This window comes from Agelaius phoeniceus, chromosome 13 (genome assembly GCF_051311805.1).
Source record: "Agelaius phoeniceus isolate bAgePho1 chromosome 13, bAgePho1.hap1, whole genome shotgun sequence".
In the NCBI taxonomy this organism is placed as follows: Eukaryota; Metazoa; Chordata; class Aves; order Passeriformes; family Icteridae; genus Agelaius; species Agelaius phoeniceus.
In genome coordinates this window covers 246,480-268,015 of record NC_135277.1, presented here as the reverse complement: position 1 = coordinate 268,015, position 21,536 = coordinate 246,480, and the positions used below count along the sequence as shown (strand labels likewise).

At 48.8% G+C, this 21,536-nt stretch overlaps 1 protein-coding gene across 8 annotated transcripts in view; it reads left to right on the top strand.

Moving 5' to 3' along the window:
- The window catches only part of PPIP5K1 (diphosphoinositol pentakisphosphate kinase 1), a 42,094-nt gene extending 21,854 nt beyond the window's left edge, over window positions 1-20,240 (top strand). For 3 of the 8 annotated variants that reach the window (XM_077185582.1, XM_077185579.1, XM_077185580.1), the window contains 8 exons: window positions 869-959; window positions 5,895-6,017; window positions 9,828-9,890; window positions 10,474-10,515; window positions 12,356-12,535; window positions 17,197-17,334; window positions 17,743-17,856; window positions 18,466-20,240. In XM_077185582.1, coding sequence (XP_077041697.1) covers window positions 869-959; window positions 5,895-6,017; window positions 9,828-9,890; window positions 10,474-10,515; window positions 12,356-12,535; window positions 17,197-17,334; window positions 17,743-17,856; window positions 18,466-19,151 — 1,437 coding nt within the window. In that variant the 3' untranslated portion in view covers window positions 19,152-20,240. The remainder of the gene's footprint in view (window positions 1-868; window positions 960-5,894; window positions 6,018-9,827; window positions 9,891-10,473; window positions 10,516-12,355; window positions 12,536-17,196; window positions 17,335-17,742; window positions 17,857-18,465) is intronic. The other 5 variants (XM_077185581.1, XM_077185583.1, XM_077185584.1 and 2 more) reach the window with 5 other exon arrangements.
- The last annotated feature ends 1,296 nt before the right edge of the window (window positions 20,241-21,536 follow it).

The window sequence follows — 21,536 nt, the reverse complement described above, 5'->3', positions numbered from 1 at the left end:
CATTATTTGAATTACATGATCTGTAGAGGCACTGGTGTAGCCAGTATAAGATTACATGCAACCTCACCACCTAGCTGTGATGACATCTTGCCTTCTGTTAGGCTCCAGTCTTTGCCTTCCACAAAGGCAGCTCCATGTTTCACATTCCTCCATCCCATCTAAGATCTCATGCTGATTAGGGGTCCCTGCTCACTGGTGGATTCATCCAGGATGTTTAAGCTATCAGGGCTTAGAACTGTCCCATTCACTGATTTGGTGAAGTAACAAAATTAATTTTACTGTTCTAACATCTCTCCTTCGAGGCTGTTCTGTGTCACAAGGCCAGTGTCACAGTCAGCAGGTGACTGTTACCTTCAGAGTACTCTGGAATTGTCCCTCATTTCAGAGGGATTTCAAAGGCATTTTTGCCATCAGTTTTCTGAACCAGAAAACAGCAGAGTTAATGTTTGAGGTATTTGTTAGCTGTCTTCCATCACTGTATGTTTCTCACAATGTCACCTCTGCGTGCAGCACTCGGAGGCTCTTTGTGATAGGCACATACTGAGTTAAAAGGGATATGATTTCCTGCTGCTAAAGAAGGAAGACTGAGTCCCAGGGATCTCAGAAAGAGTCTTGGGAGAAAAGATGCTCACTATGAGTCCCATCATACTTTACAGATTTCCATTGTTCCACAATTCAACAAAATCTTGAAATTACACCTGAGCATTCATTATCACAATCCTAGCATATGACTACCTTTGTGCTTCTTGAAAATGGTGATTTTAAGGAGGAGATATACATTTCTCTACCTTCAACTGATGTTTAAAGGCTTTGATAGCAGTGGGTAACTTGGAGCATGGTGCTGATTATTTACACTGTGTCTTTGCAGGTGCTGTCTGAATCTTCTTCTAAATCAGGAGGTTATCGCCTCTTCAGCACTTATTCCAGGCAGTCTTCTGAGATGAAGCAGAGTGGATTAGGTACTGTACCTGACCTGTAACCAGCCTACTTGCTTGTAACTCTATTTCCATGGGCATTAGTCTGTGTCTCCACATACGCATCTGGCTTCAGTTCCTTGTATGCCTCTGTGTGTTTCGTGTCTTCTCTCAGTGTTCCTGTTGAGACCACTGTAGAGACTGTCTCAGTCAGTACCTTTTGTGTACAAACTTCTTCAGCTGCTAGCAGCACAAGATGGACTTTTCATCCTTTCCAGTACAGGAGCAACAGGGCAAACTGCCTGCAAACCTGCAGGCTTGCCTCTGCTTCTCTGTTGCTCTCATTTGTTACGTTTCTCAACTTAGTAGGAAGAGATGATTTTAAGTGAGAACTAGTGAGCTTTCTGTTCTACAAAAATCATTTTATCTGCAAAGCTGTTCTTCGTGTGAGACTGTTCCGTTTCTACCTTTGTTTCATAAAGATCTGTTGTATGGAATCAGAATGTTTGATAGCTCTCTAATTGAGCTGAAGTCCTTGGTCAGCCATTTGTCTTGTGGTAGCCAGTGGAAGAGAATATTTCAGGGCATTTGACAATCTCTGTCCTTGATTGTTCCATTCCATGTCATCTTAACCTAAACTATGTCTGAACAGTTGAAATTCTTCCTGAAATATTTCTGCTGAAGCAAGATCCATTTTGAAACTGGAAAAGCTGTCTTTGCTGTCATGAGCTTCAGAGATGGCTGTACAACCTGTGTCTTGAGGAGAGGAGGTGATAATGCCCAAGTCATGCCCACTTTCTTTTTCTTTAAACTTTCTTAGCATTGTAGCATGGCTGCAGACTTGCAGCAGTTCTGACTCATCAATCTATTATATGGACAACCCGCAGCTAAGAGACTTCTGAAAGGCCTGCTCATTTCTTTTCCACTTTTGAATGAGCAGCTTCTTTGGAATCTAATTCTTACCAAGGAAAGAGAATTTTCTTCTGAGTGTCTAGAAGGTATCCCCGGAGTCTGCCAGCTAATGCGTCCAGCCAGCTGGAAAAATCTAAATAGGAATGGCTGATGTATATTATTTTCATAAAGGGACAGTATCCTTGGCCATGGTAATTTTTGAATGTGTTATTTCACTTATCTCTGCCTTTCCCAGTGCCACTGTGAGATTCAGTGAGCTGTGACAAACTGCCATGCTTAGGCTTGAAGAAACCTGTGGCTGTTTTGTGAGTCCATATGGATGAATATGGGAATTTCTGAAATGGCACATAGTCAAGGAGGTGCATCTGCCTGGAGAATTACTGGGTACATCAAGTGGTACTGCAAACTGGTTTTACTGTTTGAATGTGCGACTACCAGAAGGCCTGGGCTCTGGAAAGCAGATATTACAGCCCTTGGACTACAGCCTTTTCCAGGTTTTTGAGGAATGTCTGTTTTGGCAATAGAGAAGACCACTGCTTTTCCACACCTTTGTACAGTACTACTTTTCCTTCACAACGAAATCTGAAATATGATCCTGGCAGGTTTGATTTCAGAATCTTGCTTCATGTGCCTTGCTGGGAAGCTTGTGCTGGTTACTCTTCCACCTGTGAAGCTCTGCAGGGACAAAACCTTGATAGATCTGATCTGTGACGTAGACCTCTAGCCCAGCCACAGTTCTCCTCTGTGGAGTCTCGCAGGTACAGAAGGATTGAGCAGGAAAGACCTGTTGTACCTCACCAGCTTGCACAACAGTTGGTGATTAGGATATCTGTGTTTCTGTGAGTTTTTTTTCACCTGAGGCCTGCTAGGAAGAGCCGTGCCCCTTTACCTGTACAAGTCAAGGTCTTCAAGGAATCTTCCTGATGCCTTTCCTGCTTGTTTTTTAGAAGTCTAATTTCTTGTCCCTTTATGATTTGAAATGTGTTCTCTCTCTAAGAGATAACACAGAGCTGTAGAAGCTTGAGCTTTGTCTTTAATACTTGTCTCAGCAGCTTTGGGGGGTTATAAGGGGGGTTCATTCAGGCACTACCTGCTGTTTCTGAGTTTTCTGAAGCTGAGCATACCTCCTGTTGCCTGACCTTGTCAGTCAGTGCCTGGCTGTCATTATCTCTGGAAAATGGAATATCTGTCCTGGTGTAAGCTTCCATGTGTAGGCATGCAGGAGCAGGGGGCACGAGAGAGCTCTTGCAATAGCTCTGCCCTGCTGCTATACCTTCCAGAATGGTGCCTCTACTCTAATTTAAAAAAATGTAATTCCTCCTTTGAAAATAGGTGGCTGCACCTTGCTTTGTCTGTGCTTTGAGTGTGACAGGTTTTTTCTGGGCAGCATCAAGTGCACTGCTGTGGATTGTTTGCCATAGTGAATGTGCTTCTAGCTTGAAAAGCCTAGGGATGTTTCAATACCTTTCTTTGCTTACAAGAACCCTTCAAAATGAAGGAAAATCACTGCTGGCTATTTGAGCAGTAGAGGTGGTGCACTGCCAGTGGCACAAAGCCTTATGCTGAGATTCCCAGAGGGAAACCAAGAATGACTATTTTTAAACATCTGACATACTGAATGAACACGTGACAATTCAATGCACAGTAAATATCCAGCATGTACAGTAATTTCTAGCAAGTGTTGCTACATTTAAATCCAAATGGACGTTGTGTTTTTAGGATATGTGTGTGTGTGTGTGTGTGTGGTTACTTGGGTACAGTGGTCTTGTGGAGTTCCCTGTAGACAATTGCTGTTGTCCATAAAGTCATCTTTGTAAATTCTCTTCTGGCTTAATGCCTCTGTCTGCAGCAGGAGAGCAGAAACACTGGGGTATCCTTAGCTTAATGATTAACAGCACAAGGATGCTCAAGACATACAGTCCTAAAAAGTTCAATTTTTATCTGCCAGTAAATGCCTCTGTTGGGTGGTTTTCGTTGTTGTTTGTTTTTAAACCATGGAAGAGCTATTGGGAGCATCGTCCTGTCTGATGTATGACAAAATTTCATTTTCATTCCAACAGATTCCAGTTCATGCTGAGTCAGCATTTTGCATCAATTTAAGGCATTAGGAGAAAATTTTCTAAGGTTTGTGTATCAGTGACTCTTCAGGCAAGAGTCCCTTTCTGTCCAAGGGCACGTATGTGCTGGTCTGTGCTGTGGAAAGCCACCAGCAGTGTCACATGGGGGACCAGCTGCAGCTCAATGCTACAAGGACCCTTTTGGTCACCCCAGGAACAGATGTCCTCAGCTCAGCCTGAGCTTATACAAGAACATTTTAATACTCAGGATCTCTGTGTTTTCTCCAAAGAAGCTCTGGCTTAAGGATCTTTGCAGTAACAGAGCCGGGGTCCCCAGGAGCAATGAGTGGATGTGAAGCAGCTGTGTGTCCTCGCACCAGGGAAGGGTGATGGATGCTAGGCTGCTTCAGCTGGAGTACAGCTGTCCAGCTGAGGGGTCTGGCTCCTTCTGTTCACCTCTCGTGAGTGCCTGAAGCTCTGCTGTCCTGCCCTGGGCTCCCTGGGGTATGTCAGGATTGTGAACCCACTTGGAGGCAGTGGAAACGGGCGGGAAGCCTGGAGCACATGGCACTGGAGGAAAAACTGAGAGCTATGCTTGTTCAGATTGGAACTTGTGGGGACTGGAGACCTTAATGCTCTTTCACCACCTAAATTGGAGATTGCAGAGAGAACAGAGACAGACTGTCCCCAAAGTCCTGTTGTTGTTGATGGAGAGCCAATGAACACAAGTTGCAGCACAAGAAGTTCCAATTAGCTAGGAGGAACAGATTTTTCACCCACCGTGAATGTGCCAGATGTTAGAGCAGGGGCCCAGAGAGGTTGTGAAATTTACTTTCTTGGAGGTATTGACAACTTGATTGGACAAACCCTAGCAAGCTGATCTGAGTTGGTCCTCCTGGGGTGTTGGGAGAGAAGCTTCAGTCTCCTTCCAACCTAAATCATGCTATGCTGCCATATTTTAGAATCAAGAGCTGCTTCCAGTGTAGGCAGGTTCTCTTTCAGAGCAGTAACAATTGCACTGTTCTGTGTTGCAGGTTTTTGCTCTGGCAGACCAGATCAATCTGCTTGTTTCTGGAAGCCCTTTGTATGTAGGAGTAATGTTGGTTTGAGCAGTCAATACAGAATGCAGCAGCAAGACTGTTTGCAGAGAATTTACAGCCAATCAGTGGCTGTGTCTGGCCCATAATAAGGTTTTGTCTCGACTCACAGTTGCTTTCCTCAGTCAGTTGAAAGAATCTTCTTTCAAATGCCTGGTGTTCACTAAATAACACGGGAAGCCAAGTCAGTCTTCAGAGCACTGTGCCTTGGAGAAGCAAAGCCAAAGCCCCAGGAATGAGATTGCCCTCCACCTTGCATGCCATGTTCCTTGACTCTGGGTAGGTAAAGTTCCATGCTGTGTGCACGTCTGGTGCTTTGCAAGGCTGGTTGTGGGCCCATTTCTCCTATGCTGGAGCAGTGAGACATGAGGAGTAAAGTCTGTCTGTGAAGGACGAGCTTGTGAGAACAAGCCCTCTGGTCACAGTACTTTCCCTGCTTGTTTGACTGGAGCTGAATCCACGCTGGCTGATCCACAGATCAGACACTTCTTTCCTCTTCTCAGTGTCCTACACAAAAAGGAGCTCTCCAAAGAGAAAGGGCAAAGAGCAATGAACCTCTGTGACATGAGCATCAGTGGTTTGGCATCCTGAGTGTTCTGGCATCAGTGTGTAGCTTTGCTGACTGAAAGGAGTGAAGATGTTTCCCCTAGGTCAGGGCAAGAAAGCCAAATGGAAGTAAACCCCTGGATGAAGTTAGGAACTTCCATGGTGCTGAGGTTTGGGCTACCTGCTCTGCATTTGGCGCTGTGGAATTTAGAATGGAGAACACGGCCTCCCTGTGCTTCCAGGCATCATGTTTTTTTCCTGAATTGCTTGTGAAGTGGCCAGTTCATCCTTCATCCTTTGACTAACCCTGCTTTTCTGTAGCTGCATGCAGTGGGTATGTGTTACTAACACCTTCCCTGCCTTTCCAGGGTCACAGTGCACCGGGCTGTTTAGCACCACTGTGCTGGGAGGCTCCTCCAGTGCCCCCAACCTCCAGGACTACGCACGCAGCCATGGCAAAAAGTTTGCCAGCAGCCTGACATACAAAGACGGTATGTGTGTTCCCTGGCAGCAGGGTGGTACTTTGTGGACACTGGTGTCTCAAAATGTGCCTGTGGCACAGACTTGGACTGCTGGAAACAGTGACAGTTGAATGTATGTATTCATCACATCTACAATGGTAAATTTTACCATGCCGCAAGAAATCATGATTCTTGCTAGGACAGAAGGGACCTAACGTTGTGAGAGGAGTTTTAGGCTGATGTGTGGTGTTGCTGGGGTCTGATTTTGGTCTGATGTTTTAATAGTACTTGGCTGTTGTGAAGGGGAATTTATTGGTCCAAATATTAAATCAGTTTGTCCTGGAAGGGAAATCCAGCAGATCACATCATCTTGCTTACCTTGATCATCTTGCTGATGCTAAAATGAAGCTCTTTTTGGGGCAGTAATCCTTGCCCCATGGAAGGTGGAGCCATCCCAAAGACAGAATGATATGCTTGGGCATGGTTAAGATGGGCACTAGAGAGAGGCTGAGCACGTGGCAGTCTGAGGTAGCTCTCAGGAGGCAAGGGCAATATGCCTGACATAAATGAGTTGCCGTGGATGAAGTACTGCAGATGAAGTACTGGAAAGTCTTGTTTCTGTGCAGCTGTGCAAAAACTGCCAGGAAGGTCAGCAAGACAGTCTGGTGAAGGCATTGGGGCCAAGGTTACAAACACTCTATGCCCATGGCTGCAGGTGCTGCAGCTGCACCCTGACCTGCCCCCAGCCCTTGGTGCAATGCGCAGGGAGCAGCAGAGGGTTGTTATTTGCAAGGAAGTTGGGGCACAGGGGACAGACTGAGCTGTCCTCGAACAGCTGGAGGGTGTAATGCACAAGTGCAAGTGTCCACTGTGGTCCTGGTAGGAAAGACACTCACTCAAACTCTTCTGATTCTGTACTGATTCACATACCATTTGTTGAGGCACTGATTTGAGGAGCTCTGTGGGCAGGGTTTGCACAGTATACTCTGACAAGGTTGGAAATCCACCTAAGGTTTCCCAGCGTTTGAATGGATGGATGTAAGGTTGTCTGTATTGGATTTCTTATCTTTTTGATATTTTACTCAATGCAGATTCTGAGTGCCTTTCTTATTGGGATTGTAAGGAACATTAACATTGCTGGATTTCAAAGTGGGAAGAGGATTAAGGGAGTAGTTTGGGAAAGACAGGAGGCTGGTTCATCTGGATTTTTGCCCAGTTTTGAGGCAAGGAAAATGGCCTAGCAAATCAGGATGGAGAGATGTTGTCCAGTTGTCAGCCCTGTTGGAACTCTGTAGGTGCCACTATGTACACTAGCTGCCTGTGCTGCTTTTCTTGTATAAGAGAAAGCTGAGCTGGTTCTCACCTCCTCAGGGCACTCCCAGCCACACATTGGGCTGTGAATGATGGTGGAGGGGAGGGTGAGATGGGAGTTCTCAACCCCAGTGTACCAGTCTGAGCTGCCCCAGGCAGCAAGTACTGGCTACTCACAGGTTGCAGAATAAGCTGATGGTGTTTGGCACAAAACCACGATATGAGTCACAGTGGAGCCTCTGAAAAGGCCAGCAAAGGCCCTGGCAGCTGTTCTTTCCTGACTCTGCAAGGAGTGGGAGCCCAAGGCAGCACTGATTCTCAGGGAAAAGCATCAGAGACTGCTCTGTGCCCAGGTGGGCATGGAACAGACCTGCTCAGTCCTGGTGCTGGGCTCCCTGCCTCTGCAGGCTGTGTAGCAGGACATGCCTGCAGCAGGCTGCAGGCATTTGAGGCCATGTGCTCCTGCTAAGTCTAAATTCAGTGACAAGTGATTTCCCTCACCAAATCCCAACTGCATCTCTGTGTGCTGAGATGCAGTTGTACCCTCAAGTACCTAAAATGCAGACTTAGTAGACTAGCATGTGTCTAACACAGCTCAGAATTATAAATCTTGATGTCATACTTCTGTTTTCATGTTCCTTGGCATGCCCTGAGACCCTGTGCTGTCAGTGCCTTGCTGCAGTAAGGGCATTTGGAGGGAAGGTGTCAGGGGCTTGGGAAAACAAGGACAAAGCAGAAAAACATTTAGCTTCTGGGGAAAGTAGTTTGGAATGTGAAATGAGCCCTTGATCTGCATGTTTTTGCTTAAATGGGCACTACCGCAGTGCTGAACAATGGAATTGAATCCAAGCATCACTACACGTGGTTGCAGTCAGTGGCACTGCAGCTACAGCAGACTCTTGGAGAACATTTGTTCTAAGACCTATTCCACACTCTTTAGACTAATGACATTGAAAAGCAGCACATTTTGGCATGAACTCTTTGGTAGTTTTTCATGGCTGTGATGCTTCAAGGTGTAGTGTGTGGCATATAGCACTTCACCAATGTTAACTTGCCTTTTTCCAGGGAAGTTTCAAGGGCCTTTATTTCTGAAGTCTTTTATGCTTGGAGCTGGAGGAGGGCTAAGGAACACTTCACCAGAAAGTTTTCTGAACCTCAAGCTGAGGGAAGGTCCCTGGATGGTTGTAATTACAAGCTGGCTTGCCTGAAGCCAGGGATCCAGTAAATGGGTCAGTGCCATTTCAGTTGTTGTGCCCTCAGGGCAAGGGGAGGTGTGGGTCAGCTGGAGATGGTCACCAGCTGACTGCAGCTGCAGGGCTTAGACCTTCCAAGGGATTGCATGTGTAGGGAAGATTGTCATGCTGTTTGTTGAGTTTAAAGAAAGAAAAACAATTTTTAGGGCTGGTACACTAGAGGAGGAAGTTCCAGTGAGAGTTAGTTTTAGATACATTATTTGGCCAAGCCACTGCATGTAGGAGCACATTGGGAGTATGGAGCATGCTTTGGTGCACTGATGAAGGGGATAGGCATGCACACCCTGTGCGCTGGGGAGAATGCATGCATGAAACATGAAAGAGAAATAAAAGGGTTTTCTGCTATTTCCTGAAAGATCCCCAATAGCTGTAAAAGGTATGATTGGCTGGGGTCTCACATCAAATCCCACATATAGATGGTCTGATCCAGGCCATTCTTTTTCATTATAGCTGAGGAATTTCCAGTGTGGGGAAAAAAGCAAAGTTTCCAGCCTTTTTGTGTGTGTGTGCGTGTGTGTGCATGTGGAGCCTACTCCATGTCCTTTAAAGCCTATCTGTTTGCACCCCATTAGATGCACAGTGTCTGTCCTTGCACGGTCTTTCTGATACGTGATTTGTATGGGAGAGCTTGGCCTGGCCTGGGCATGGCCAGGAGAAGCCTGAGGACCACTCTGACAGGTGTATCCCAAAGCTTCCCCCGTACTGAAATGTTCTGAGTAGAGAACTGTAGAGGCATGTCTTCATGGGTCTTTTCCTTCTTCCCTACTCAGGTGATTTACCTTTAAATTCATAAATAGCTCTGTATAGCTTGCATTAAGAGGTTGTTTTGAGCTGTACCTTTGCTGGAACTCCTTAGTCCCTCTGCAGAACAGTGTTTGTTTTCCTTGGGCAGAGGCGAATCCTGAGAACAGTCCTCCTGTGGTGCTGCTGCTCGCTGGGACGTGTGCTCTGGTGGCTGTGAGCATGGCCTGGCTGCATTCTGCACTGGACTGAGCCTGGTGTGGCGGGGAGATGTGAGTGGCTGGCTGAGGGTGACTGAGAGTGTGGCTGAGTGTGCATGTTGGGGAGACCCTGGCCGGGTGGTGCCAGGGCTGGGCAGATGCAGAACGCTTCAGTCAGACCCACAGGCAGAGTGTTGAATGCCACAGCAGTGCCAGTGGGAGCAGCTGTTGTGGGGGTCAGGAAGGTGAACCTGAAAGCGTAATCAAGTGTATGAAGGTCGGGGGATCCTTTGAAGCAGGCTGTTAACTGAGATGATCTGTTTTTATTTCCTCAGAGCTCTTGTCTATGCCAGCCGTAAAACGATTTTCTGTGTCGTTTGCAAAGCATCCGACTAATGGTATGTTTGCTTTCTGGATTTGATGTTCCCTCACACTTCTAACCCCATGCTCACGTTCACTTTTCTCTGCACACGTTCTCCTCTCAGCCTTCTTGTGGTTTTTTTTGTGTTTGTGTATCTGGTGTCCAAACATGCTTCACCTTCCTCCACTGTCTCCTTGTGACTTATGTGCTCACTCATACCCTGTTACTGCTCAGTGGTGCCTCTGTTCTCCCCTGAGGTATTCTTGTCCCAGGGGAAGAGGCAGAAGCCATGGCTCTGTGAGTGTGCTGCTAAAGCAGCCTTTAACTCTGTGGTGACATTGAGGCCTTTTGTCGTGCTCCTTGTTGGGAGAGTGGGGATCAGGGGGAAAATACCACTGGACTGGGGGCTGATGCTTCTTCCATATCATGAAGCATCAGCAGCTTAAGTCCTCAGTTTCTACACTGCAGATTTGCAGAATGAAAACAAGAATAACGCTAGGACAGCTGTGTGTCAGCTGGAAGGGCCTAGTGTATGGTGGGAAAGAAGGAAGTGCACCTGGTGTATCATGTCAGGAGTGCTGGTAGCCTTATGACCTCCTGTTGTGAAACCTCTCTGTTAGGCTGGTCTCGTGGTTCCTCCAAGCATGGTGATGTTGGCACAGGTAGGCTCACCTTTTCTGAGACATTAGCCTGTGGAATGTGTCTCTCCAGAGCTCTTACTCGTCTGCTGTTGGTGGGTGGTGCTGGCTTGCGGGAGAGGGGATGGGCATCATGCTACCCAGGGTGGCATCACCTGCTTCATCCCATCCTGCCTGTATCTCTGGAAAGGTTTGGTGACAGAGGTCGGACAGAGCTTCTGCTAATTCACTATCTCTGCTCCATGTTGCTACTTGCCTGACAACCAACGTGTGAGTCTGTGAGGTTATAGGCCACTAGCTCTGTTGTAGGAGGTGCCTTGAACCGGTGTTTACTCTCCAGCTCTTGCACGGATACTTTTAAAGAGGTTTCACAGCACCCCTCCTCTTGCATGGCTCCTGCTGCTGAGACAAGTTGGAACCAAAGGAGATCAGTGAACACTACCAAGTATTTCTGCCTGATGTGATCAAGGCAGCTTGCGAAAATGAAGACATCCTGCTTGGTGTAATCTGGAAGATGAATGAAATTCAGAAGACTGTTCTGAAAATGAAAGTTTTGGGAAGGATGAAATGGGAAAGGACAAGTCACTGTGGCTTAACTGTTTCAAATAACTAGAGGGAGCCTATTCTCTGTGTTTGCTTGGCTTTGGCTTTCTCAGAGTGGCCAATTGCTTGGTTTGTCTGTATGTCTGGACAGCATTGGAGCTCACATGGTGTATGTCAGCAGGGTGTGTTGTTCTTTCTTTCCTGAAAAGGTTGTACCAAGTTCCAGCCTTTTGTAAGACACGCTGTAAAGCAGTTGTCCCTGCTCCAAATACGATCGGGTTAAACCAGGCATCATGTTTCTCCCAGAACCCCAATTAGTATTTCTGATGGCAAAGAGCTTCTTAATCAAGAAAACAAAGACAGGGGTCCAGCAGGTGAGAGCTCAAAGTCAGGGATATTTGGTCTAGGATTGGCACTACTTTGAGCAGGAGGGATGTTTACCCCATGAAGCACTTAGAAAACTGAATGCCATAAGTGTTCCTAGCTCTGAGTCTGGATTTTGTTTCTGGAGAGCTGCCTCTGTGTGGTGAAATGGAATGGGTGAACCAAGGTAGTGGTCAAGCATAGCATCAGGCCAGATGGTTTATGCCCTGGTCACACAAGTCTTGAGTGACTGAGGCTGTGTATAGAGAGAAGGCATGCCTGCATGCTGGTATCTTGCCTGCCATGCAAGGCTATCACAGAAGATTGCCCAGGGCTGTTCTCAAAGACAGGGAAAGTCAGTGCTTCTGTGCCCCCTCTGTTCTTCTGCACTCTCAGCACTTTGCTCTCAGTCAGACCCTGCTGTTCCCAAGGTCCCTTGCACAGCCTCTGCTCATTTGATGCTGGGCCATTTCCTCTCTCCCCATGCTGATGTGCCTGGCTGCGCTGGGATGCAGGACTCAAACACTGTTGGCAGTCTTGGCACTGCTGGATTTCTCATCTGAGCTGTGGAAGGGCAAGTCTGGCCCTGAGCCTGATCCTTTTATCTAGCCAGACCTGAACTGCATTGGACTTGGAATGTGTCCTGAAATTTATTCACTTGTCAGACTTTCCTTTATAAAGATGAACCCTCGCTGCTCAGACAGTGCCCTGTGCTGCAGCTGGGCGAAGCCTGGGCTGGGTGGGAGTCTGGTCTGCCCTGTGTCACTGGGGGAACCTAACTCTCAAGGGCGTTCCTGACCTGCTCGCTGTGGGAGGGATTTGGCTTAATGTGTGGCGTGTGTCCTTCTCACCCAGCGGCCCTGGTGCTGGCAGCTCCATCCCCACATCTCTGCAGTTTCTCTGTCCCCCAGCTGTACCTGCCCCTCTCCTCTCACTCTCTATGGCCCCTTTCCTCCAGATGTGTTGGAGCACCAGCACGTTGCCCAGTTGCTACGCCGTTTTTCCTCTGACTGTGCCACGAGCCGGACCATCTCCTTGGATGCCACCCTAGCCCATCACCTGCAGCAGTGCTCCTACCACCTGCGCCTCTTCAGGAGCTGGCTGATCTCAGGGCAGGATGACTTGGAGTGTCTTTACGGTACTGCACGCTGCAGCTGCCTCTGTCCCATGCTCTTGTAGCTGAGCAGGGACCACTGTCTGCTTGAGAGTGCAAAGTATGCTTTGCTTCTGAAAAAGGAAAGTGTTTCCCTCACCAAATCCCAAAGGTCTCTAGGCTGCTGCTGCAGGAAGCTGTGTGGGCTGTTGTGCCAGCAGTTTTGGAGCCTTCGGCAGGAGCCTTTCCACACGGAGCCTCCACTCCCCATGTGGCTGCTCTTTCCATCTTTGGCAATTGTTTGTTGCCTCCTTCCTTTAGCCAGGGTAAGCCTTAAGCTCCCTTCAGGGAGCTGATGAGCTGCTATCCATGGGATGCCCTGCTGGCAGGATGCTCTGTGCAGGTCTTGGTGAGCTGCCACAGAGTGTCCCCTTAGTAATGGAGGAACCAAAGTGAGTAGTGAGAGTAGAGGAAGAGATTAAGGAGATGCTGCAGCTGGTCACAAGCTGAGTGAACTTGCTGTGGAAATTTTGGGGAAGTGAGTGCTTGTGGGTGTGTTGTATCTAGAGAGACTGAGTTAAGACAGGGTAGAGCTGAGCTTCTGTGTGGCTGCACTGCATGGCATCTTTTCTGCCTGATAGGGCTTCTCAGTGTGTCCTGCCTCTGGTGGGAAGAGGTAGGCAACTTCAGCATTGAATCCAGATGTTATCAATCAAAGCTTGCTGCTGTTTCTCTGGTGTTTTTCAGCCTCTGTCACAGACGGGAAGTCTGATGCATGGAGGCCTTGGTGCTTCTCACACAGGCAGAAAGATTGCTGCTCCCTGAAGGAGGCAGCGAGCTGGGGCTGGCTGCTGAGGTTTACTTGCACCAAAGGAGCTGCTCGGAGCATGTGGCTTGCTGAGCTGTGTGGTGTGATGCATGGACCCCCTTTTCCATTCAGACCCACAGGTGGAAAGGGCACAGACAGTGCAGCCTTCCATGTAGTGAAGCAGCAGGACCAAGCATTTTCAGAGCCTGGAAGATGAGAATTTTTCTTAAGTCTGTTTTTCCTTAATAGGGCCCTTTCTGTCAGGCAGGCAGATTTGGAGACAGTTAGTTGTTTTTCACATGTAATTAGGACAATTCCTTGGTCTCCTGGCAACAAACGCTAAAGAGGACCAATAACTGCTTCAAGGGAAGAGATGCTGGATCGCAGCAGACTGCTCCAGAGCAAGGGCTGAGCTTTCCCTGCTGCAAGTCTTGGCCCTGTTTGTGAGCTCAGGTGGGGAGAGAAAATGAGCTCAGTGCTTTGGACACAGCAGGCTGCTGGGAGGTGCCTCCTGCCCCAACACAGGCGTTAAGTGCTCCTAACTCCTTACCAGTGCAGCAGCCCTCCCAGCTGGAAATCAAATATCCACCATCAAGTTCATGCTGTTTTCCCAGTCCATCAGCAAGCCCACAGTTCATTGATATGCTTGGGATTCCTGCTGAGGCTCTTCTCAGAGCAGACATGGTTGACAGCCCAGGTTTCTTCCTTGTGAAAACTGCATTCTTCTGTCCTCTCTTGGCTTTCCACTGTAATTCTATCCACACTAAGGAAACATGAATTAGAAGATAGAATCAGTGAGTCAAAAGTATGTAGTTGGCATCCATAGTTGGAAAGATCAACAGTGGAGCCCTGAAGGAATGTTTGGGAACCTGTGTGGTCATAGCTGGGAAAAAGAAACGTGTGAAGTAAGTTCATATTGGTAATGAATCCCTCTGGTACTGAAGCCAAAGGTCAGCTGTGGACAGAGAGCAGTCCTGTGATGATGAGCAGGAAAGTAGCAGTGATGTCCAGTGTAAATGAATTTAAATTGCAAAGGGAAACAGCCCCAAACAGCCCCCATATATGAAATAGTGGGCTCTGATCTGACCATCATCACTTGAGACAAGGTGGAAAAGGTAGAAATTTGCAAAATTAGAAATCTGGGAAGGCTGTTTGTAATAGTGGTCTGAGTGGCCTGAGGGAAGGGGTGGGGATCCACAGTTTTGTGTGGATCCAGGAGCAAGAAGGTTTCTAATGGAGTGAATTGAGATACTTTGGACAGAAGTGGGTTTTTTTCAAGCTCGTGGTACCTGGGGATGTTGGGAGCTTAACTGAGTTCAAGGGGAAACGAGAATATGGAAGAGACAGATGATGTCCATAGCAATTCTGAGCTGTGGGTCACTGATATTTGGAGCATGTGACTAGACAGTCACATGTGCTGTCTAGACTTGTGATCCTTCATGTACAATATACATGTGGCATGTTGGAGTTCGTCCAGGAAAATAGGGGTGGATTGATGATGCATGTCAGAGAGGAGCCTGGTGAATGCTTTTGTTTGTGCTGAGACTGGACAAGTGCTTCATCAGTCCAGAAGGACTGGCATGCAGAACACTGGCACACAGAACTTCCTCTGTGCGCTGCTGTTGGATGTTGGTACAAAATGGGTGGAATTCTGTCCAGTTTCTCATGCCAGTGCCTGCATCACAGACTCCTGCCCTTCAGGCCCCAGGAAAGAGTTTGGGGGAGCATCAGCAGCAGCTGCACAGTCAGCACAGAGTAACTGGCAGTCAAGGATGGTTCCTGTGGCTTGCTGTCACATTTTATTTTTCTCGCCCTTTTCCAAAGGTGTTGAGTCTTTGCTAACTGTGCGTGGTGCAGCAGTGGTTGGAGCCTTCACTGGAGACACATAGGGATTGTGATCCGTGGTGGTAGCTGCTGCCTTAGCTGTGCTGTGGAGGCATGAGCCACTGTTTGCCTCTTCCCCAGCAGCTCAGCAGGTCCAGGGAAGTGTGCAGGGAGGTGGGGTCCTGTACACAAATGGAAAGGATTCCTTGAACACAGTACTCCTCCACCTTGAAAGAGGAAGCTTTGGCCATTTTACTCTGGTGCAGTGCCACAGCGCTGTGCAGAGCTGCATGAGCAGGCACCTGGCACTTTGGGGATACAGGTATATGATTTCACATCAGCTATGTGTCAGTGTCTAATGTTTCTTTTATTGCTGGACCTTTGATTTCCTCATCTTACTAGAGGGGAGCCCAAGCACTCAGATCCCCATTGGTGCCCCTAGTGTATCTTGTAACATTGCTTTGCCCTATCTTATATTTAAACTTCCTTTTTTTTTTAGAGACCCCAATACCTGAGCCAACTTTGGCCCCTCTCAAACCAGATTCTGTTGTGAAATGACATTAGCCTCAAACTGGGCTGCTCCACAACCATCTCCTGTGACCATTTTAAGATTTGCCCTCACCTTTTTCGTTTAGCTCTGTCTCCCAGGAGGCCTCTGAGAAAATAGAGGATGTACATTCTTCCTTGCTCAGCACTTCCACTCTCAGGACTTCTCAGCAACAGACACAAGAATGTGGTCTTTTTTCTGTGTCTTATGTTTCTTCATCCTAGCCGAGGATTTGTTATCCTTTTTGTCTTGAATTATGTTTGTAGGTCCTTTGTGGCGTAGGTAACCTTGTGAACTCTCTGGAGGATTCTTTATCTCCACCAACTGTTATTTATTGCAGTGAGCACCTTCATGGCTCATGCTCCTTGCCTCTTGCAGAACTGGGTTAGGTGAGGATATTGGAGCAGAGCCTGTCCTGGAGGTGACTGGAACAACTGTCTGCAGTACACAAACAGGTGCTCCAGGGCTTCTCCTGAGGTACTGCCAAGTTGCAGGAGTCAGTTTTGTCCTGTTGGTGTGGTGGGCAGACATCCTGCTGCAGATTGCATCAAGAACTCTCTTAATTTTTCCATTTCAAAGTATTTTTCCTTCTCTGTAGAAGCAAACACAGTTTCTTTCCAGAGTCTTTTTGAGGTCCTTGGAGGTGACTGGGGGGCCACAGAATGGGAAGCCCAGCCCTGAGGAGTTGAGAGACCATTAAACTTGAGAGGTGCAGAGGAGGGGGCAGCCTCATTCCATATACCCATGGACTTATCTGTTTCTTCCTTGCTCCTCTGACAGTTCAGGTTGGCTTGGTTCCACAAGGCATTTACAGGAAGCTGGGATGAAGAGGAAGATGCTTTGCTATGATACTCTGCTGGCTTGAGCAGCAAAGGATTTATTCTGAATGGTTGTAATGCAGCTTGCTCTGAGAAAGTGTCTATTACACGCTGAGGTGCCTATTTATGCTCATTCTGGGTTTGCTGGCAGTGAATTCTAGTTAAGGGGACAAATAATTCATTACCCAGCCCTCCCTTTGGACACAGCCTGTCAGGAGTGCACGGGGGGCTGCTGTGACAGGGAGTTTCTGTGGCTCCTTGTGGCTGCTGCAGTGTGTGCTCCCTGCTGTGGGGAGAGGGGGCTGTGCCAGCCAGGGGGTCACCAGCGGTGGGACCTCTTTAATGGAAATCCTGTTGGCACCACTTTGATTCTGTTTGGCTTCTGTAAGAGGGGGCACTGTGCCAAGCTCTGTGCCAAGTTCTCCATCATGGCTGTGTATTTTAAGTGTCCCAGGCTCAGCAGCATAAATGGCAGCTGCCAGATACTTTCCCTCTTCTCCTCTCCATGTGTACCCAGGTGCTTGCTTTCAGATCCGTATTTGCATGGGATTGCTTCGTGGTGATTTTCTTGGCTTAGAAGAGATGACCTGAGGCCTGAGTGTGCCTGTTGTTTGATTCCCAGAGTGCCCAGCTCCTTCAGCCATGACTGCTCCTGCATGGATTTTCCCTGCTGTTTCCTCTATTCATTTTCTGCTTGGTCTCTTTCCAGGTTTTGAAGGCTGCTCCATGGTTCCCACCATCTATCCCCTGGAGACCCTGCACAACTCCCTCTCTTTGCGGCAGGTGAATGAGTTCCTGACAGCTGTGTGCCAGAGCTGCAGCGAGTCGCACGTCCAGTCCACCGCAGGTACTGCTTGGGTGGGCTTGGCTCTGGCAAGGCAGGGAGCATGCCTGCTCTTTTGCATTCTAGGGACAGATCCTGACAGCACTGCACATAAGTGCAGTCCCTAGAGCCTGTCCCAGAGTGTTCTAGCCCAGGAATGAGCCACGGGACCCAGCTCAGAGCCATCCCAGGCCACTTACATGACAAATAATCAGTCAGGTCTGTCTCTAGCTGATAAGTATGGTGATGAGGACACCAACTCCAGCTCTGGAAATCTTAGCCTCAGATTCCCAGGAGCTGATGGGCAGGCATGGCTCTGAATTGGCACTGGTCTTTAGCTCTTCCCAGAGCACCTGCTCGTGACTGCTGGGCTACGAGCCATTCCTTTATGTCTGTTGGAATATTACTGATCTGTGTATTTTTTCCTTGAAGCTTTGTTTGATTCAATGATTGGGAGCCAGATCCCAGGAGACCCCTTTATGTCCCAGCGAATCCTGTCATCATCGTCGTTGCCGCTGCGCCAGCGTTCGGATAAACCCCCCTGGTGTGAGTGTGCTCCACGCTTGGTCAGGGCAAATGCAGCGGGCAGGGAGGGAAGTGTGTGAAGTCAGCAAGGCCAGGAAACCAGTCTGGCTGAAAACAGTTGTTTCATTCATCTCCTTTATTGGATTAGATACAATCTAGATATTGCTCTAACTTTGCTTATTGTACAATACAAGGCAAGAATAAGCATTAGTAGAGAATCAATATTTCTTTCTCTAGTGTTGCCTCTCACTCAACACTCAGGGACTGTGTGTATCAGGAACCAGAAGGAGCAAGTTGAAGCTGGGATTGTTCCATAATAGTAAGGGAATGAAATAAATTGGTTTGCATTTTGAAGCAAAACATCACACTTCATATTTTGTGCTGTAACAAGAGAGTCCACTCTTGGCTGTATGCCAACATAGCACTGGATTAAAAGGTAGAATTGTACTCTGTGTGATTGGGTTTTCCTCAGCTGAACTGTCAGAAATGTCCAAGACCAGCTTCAAGCCCCTGACAGTTCACACTGCATATAGACAGCCCTCACCTCTTGGTTGCAGAACTGTAGGACTGTGACAGTTCAGGTGGGAAAATACCAGCTACATGTTTTAAGATTTTTCTTCCTCTTTGCAGACAGCAGTGGCCCCTCCAGTACCGTCTCCAGTGCAGGCCCGTCCTCCCCAACTTCTGTGGACAACTGTGCTCGTTTCAGCTTCACTGAGAAACTTTCCATCAGCCCCCCAAAAAGTGAGGAGCAGCTGATGAGCCAGTCCCCTGAGCAGGAGGAGAGTCAAGCTCCACGCGGGGAGCTTGACGTGCAGGAGGGTGTGTCTGGGCTGCCAGTAGCAGAGCCAAGTGCCCCGGAGACCCTGATCTGGAATAAGGGCCCAGAGCCAGGCAGGATTCTGGAGCTGTGCAAGAAGGAGCTGGCAGGGGAGGACGCTAACCCAGAAGAGAAGAGCACGGGGGAGCGGGATGAAGAAAAATCATCTGGGGAAATGTTAGAGCCAAGTAACATAGGAAACCTAAAGTGTGGTGAAGGATTTGACCTGGGGCTGGCTGGGGAGACAGCGAAGCCAGGTCAGGGGTCTCTCAGGGGAACGACTGGCCTGGATCTGTCCAAGGAGATCCTGGTGCCCTGTGAAGAGGAGCTGCTGGGAGAGGTGTTGGACCCAGAGCATACAGACAAGGAGCTGCTGGGGGACAGTGCTCTGTCAGACCAGCTTTTCTCTGGTCACCAGTGCCAGGTGCAGCCACTGACTCCTGAGAAGAATGTGGAGGAACTGCAGCTGCTGTGTCAGGAGGATCAGCAAATTTAGTGGCTTACTGGACAGTCCACTGCAAGCTCTTCTAAGCCTGGAAGCAGCCTGACTTCCTGCATGGCACCTCACGCAGCTGGCGGTGCATGGCAGAGAAGAAGCCACGTCCCAGGGCCACAGGACTCTGTGGTGTGGAAGAGACTGCTTTGCTCCTCCACAAGCCAGCTCTTTGCCATTCAGCAAGAATGTTTGCCTCATTAAATGAACAACAATGCAGTCTTGGTACTGGCATGGCACCTTCATGGAGCAGGGACATGGTGCTGCCTTGGTGTCCCAAGGGCTTTGTGCTCACTGGGACAGCAGCATTAGAGGACTGGTACAGCCAAGGCTTTTAGGGTGGTAAGTCCAAAGAGGACAGATCCTCCTGACCTTTTGGCCCACAGCCTTCAGAGAGAGGCATTCTGGGCCCAAATTAATCAGATCCATCACAACCACCAACCTCCTCTCTGTTTCTTCCTTCTTCCTCTCTGAAATCCCACTGCTGGCCACCAAAATCAGGTCCAGAGAGTCCATGGTAGGAAAACTAGCAAAAGCAGAAAGCATTCTGAATGAGTGTGGAAAAGAAGGGTAGTGAGGGTATCAGGTTTGACTGCCACTTGCAAGGAAACATCCCTTTGGCATGGCCTTGGATGTTTCCCTGCTGGACTGGGGCAGGCAGGAGCCTGGGGATCCAGCCTGAGAGAGGTGTGCAGGGAAGACACACACAATTGTTTTTTCTCGTCCCCAAGGATCAGGCAGGGTACAGCTCTGAGGTCTTGGTGACAGGGATTAGAAGAAACTGTTATTTTGATAATTCAGGACTATTAGAAACCAATAAGGAGAAATCTTTATTATATAAAATGAAAAGTATTTAATGGATATTTATGTAAACGCCTTGTGAGCACAAGCCTGAGGGCAAGATTGATACGGGTGTCCCTGCCGCAATCCTGAGTGCCGGCCGGGGCTGTGCTTCCCACTCCTCCTGTATTTATGGACAAGTCTGCGTGTCTGTCTGTAGCTAGGATCTCTGTTTTTGTGAAGCTGTGCCCAAAGATCTCTATGCTGTGTTGTGACAATGTGTGTTCACAGTAAATCTATGCTGTGGGTTCAGTGTCTCTCTGTCTCTGATGCTGACTTGGCAGCAGTGTGTATGTGCCAAAGCTTGCAGGTGCTTGGAACAGTAAGCCCTGCTCATGCTCTCTTGTCCTGGAAGAGCAGCTGTGGCTGGAGTCAGACCTGTTGTAAAAGCACAGGCTCCAGGCCAGGAAAAAAAACCTTTTTCCTGCATGGGAGAACTGGTCATACTGGGGAAGAGCTCCTGGCTTCCCAGGTCTCAGGGGCATTTGTGGTAGAATGAGGACACTGGAATGGTGTGTCCAGCACTGCTCTGGCAGCCACGTCCCTGTTGAGCACCAGCCACATCTCCTGCCAGGACCTGTGTGTTTCTGTCCAGGGACAGTGCCAGGGCAGGGTGGTTGCCACAATGGGCCCAACAGCACCTGCTGCAGGGGGTCATTCCTGAGAGGGGCATGGAGAAGGGCCCTCTGGGGTGGGACTGTGGCTCTCAGGTGCTGACCCTACAGAGCCTGATGCTTGTCACTGCACACCTTTGGGAAATGCACTGCAGTCACAGGACCTTGGTTAGCTGGGGTCAGACCAGAGACAGTGCTCATTTGCTTGAAAAGTAGCTGTGTGTGGAAGTAGTTCCTGGTTTATGGTAACAGTTCATGGTTCCTCCCATCAGCAGCAGGTTTGGCAGCTGCCCTGAGGTCTCCACCAGGGCCTGCACAAGCTGTGGTGTGGTCTGGGGCAATGATGGCCTCTCTCTTGAGGACTGTAGCACAGAACCTGCTTTCTTTTTTCCTGGCATCCACCTGTGCCATTGTTTCCTTCTGGGGACAGGCAGGCAGGAACAGCACTAACTGGGCATCAGCCTCTCCTGACTGTGTTCCACCATAGGCAGAGCAGCAACTGTCCCAGGTTTCTGGTAAGGAGCTGGAAGAGCATTCCCTTGTTGGAGGTCAGGTTGAAGTTCTGCAGAGGTGCCAAAGCCCAACTGCTGCAGTGGGTCAGGCATGGAATCCCTGGCATGCCTGTGCCCAGGTCCCACGCCAGCAGGTGTGCTGCCTGCTACAGGGCCAGAGACCCTTGCAGCTCAGAGAGTGCCAGCAGTGCTGGGCAGAGTTGCCATTCCCAAGAAGTGCAGGGACAGGTGGAGGGCTGCAATGGAATGCATGATTCTGGAACTGTGAGGGGTGATGGTGTTGCATGGCAGACCCGCCACGCCAGGCTCCTCACTGGATTGTCAGGAGCTGCTTTCCCCCCTACAGCCCTTAGCCAGCTGTCCCAGGTGTTCCCCAGGAGGGACCCACAGTTACCCTGCTAAGGCCAGGGGCGGGGGCTGTC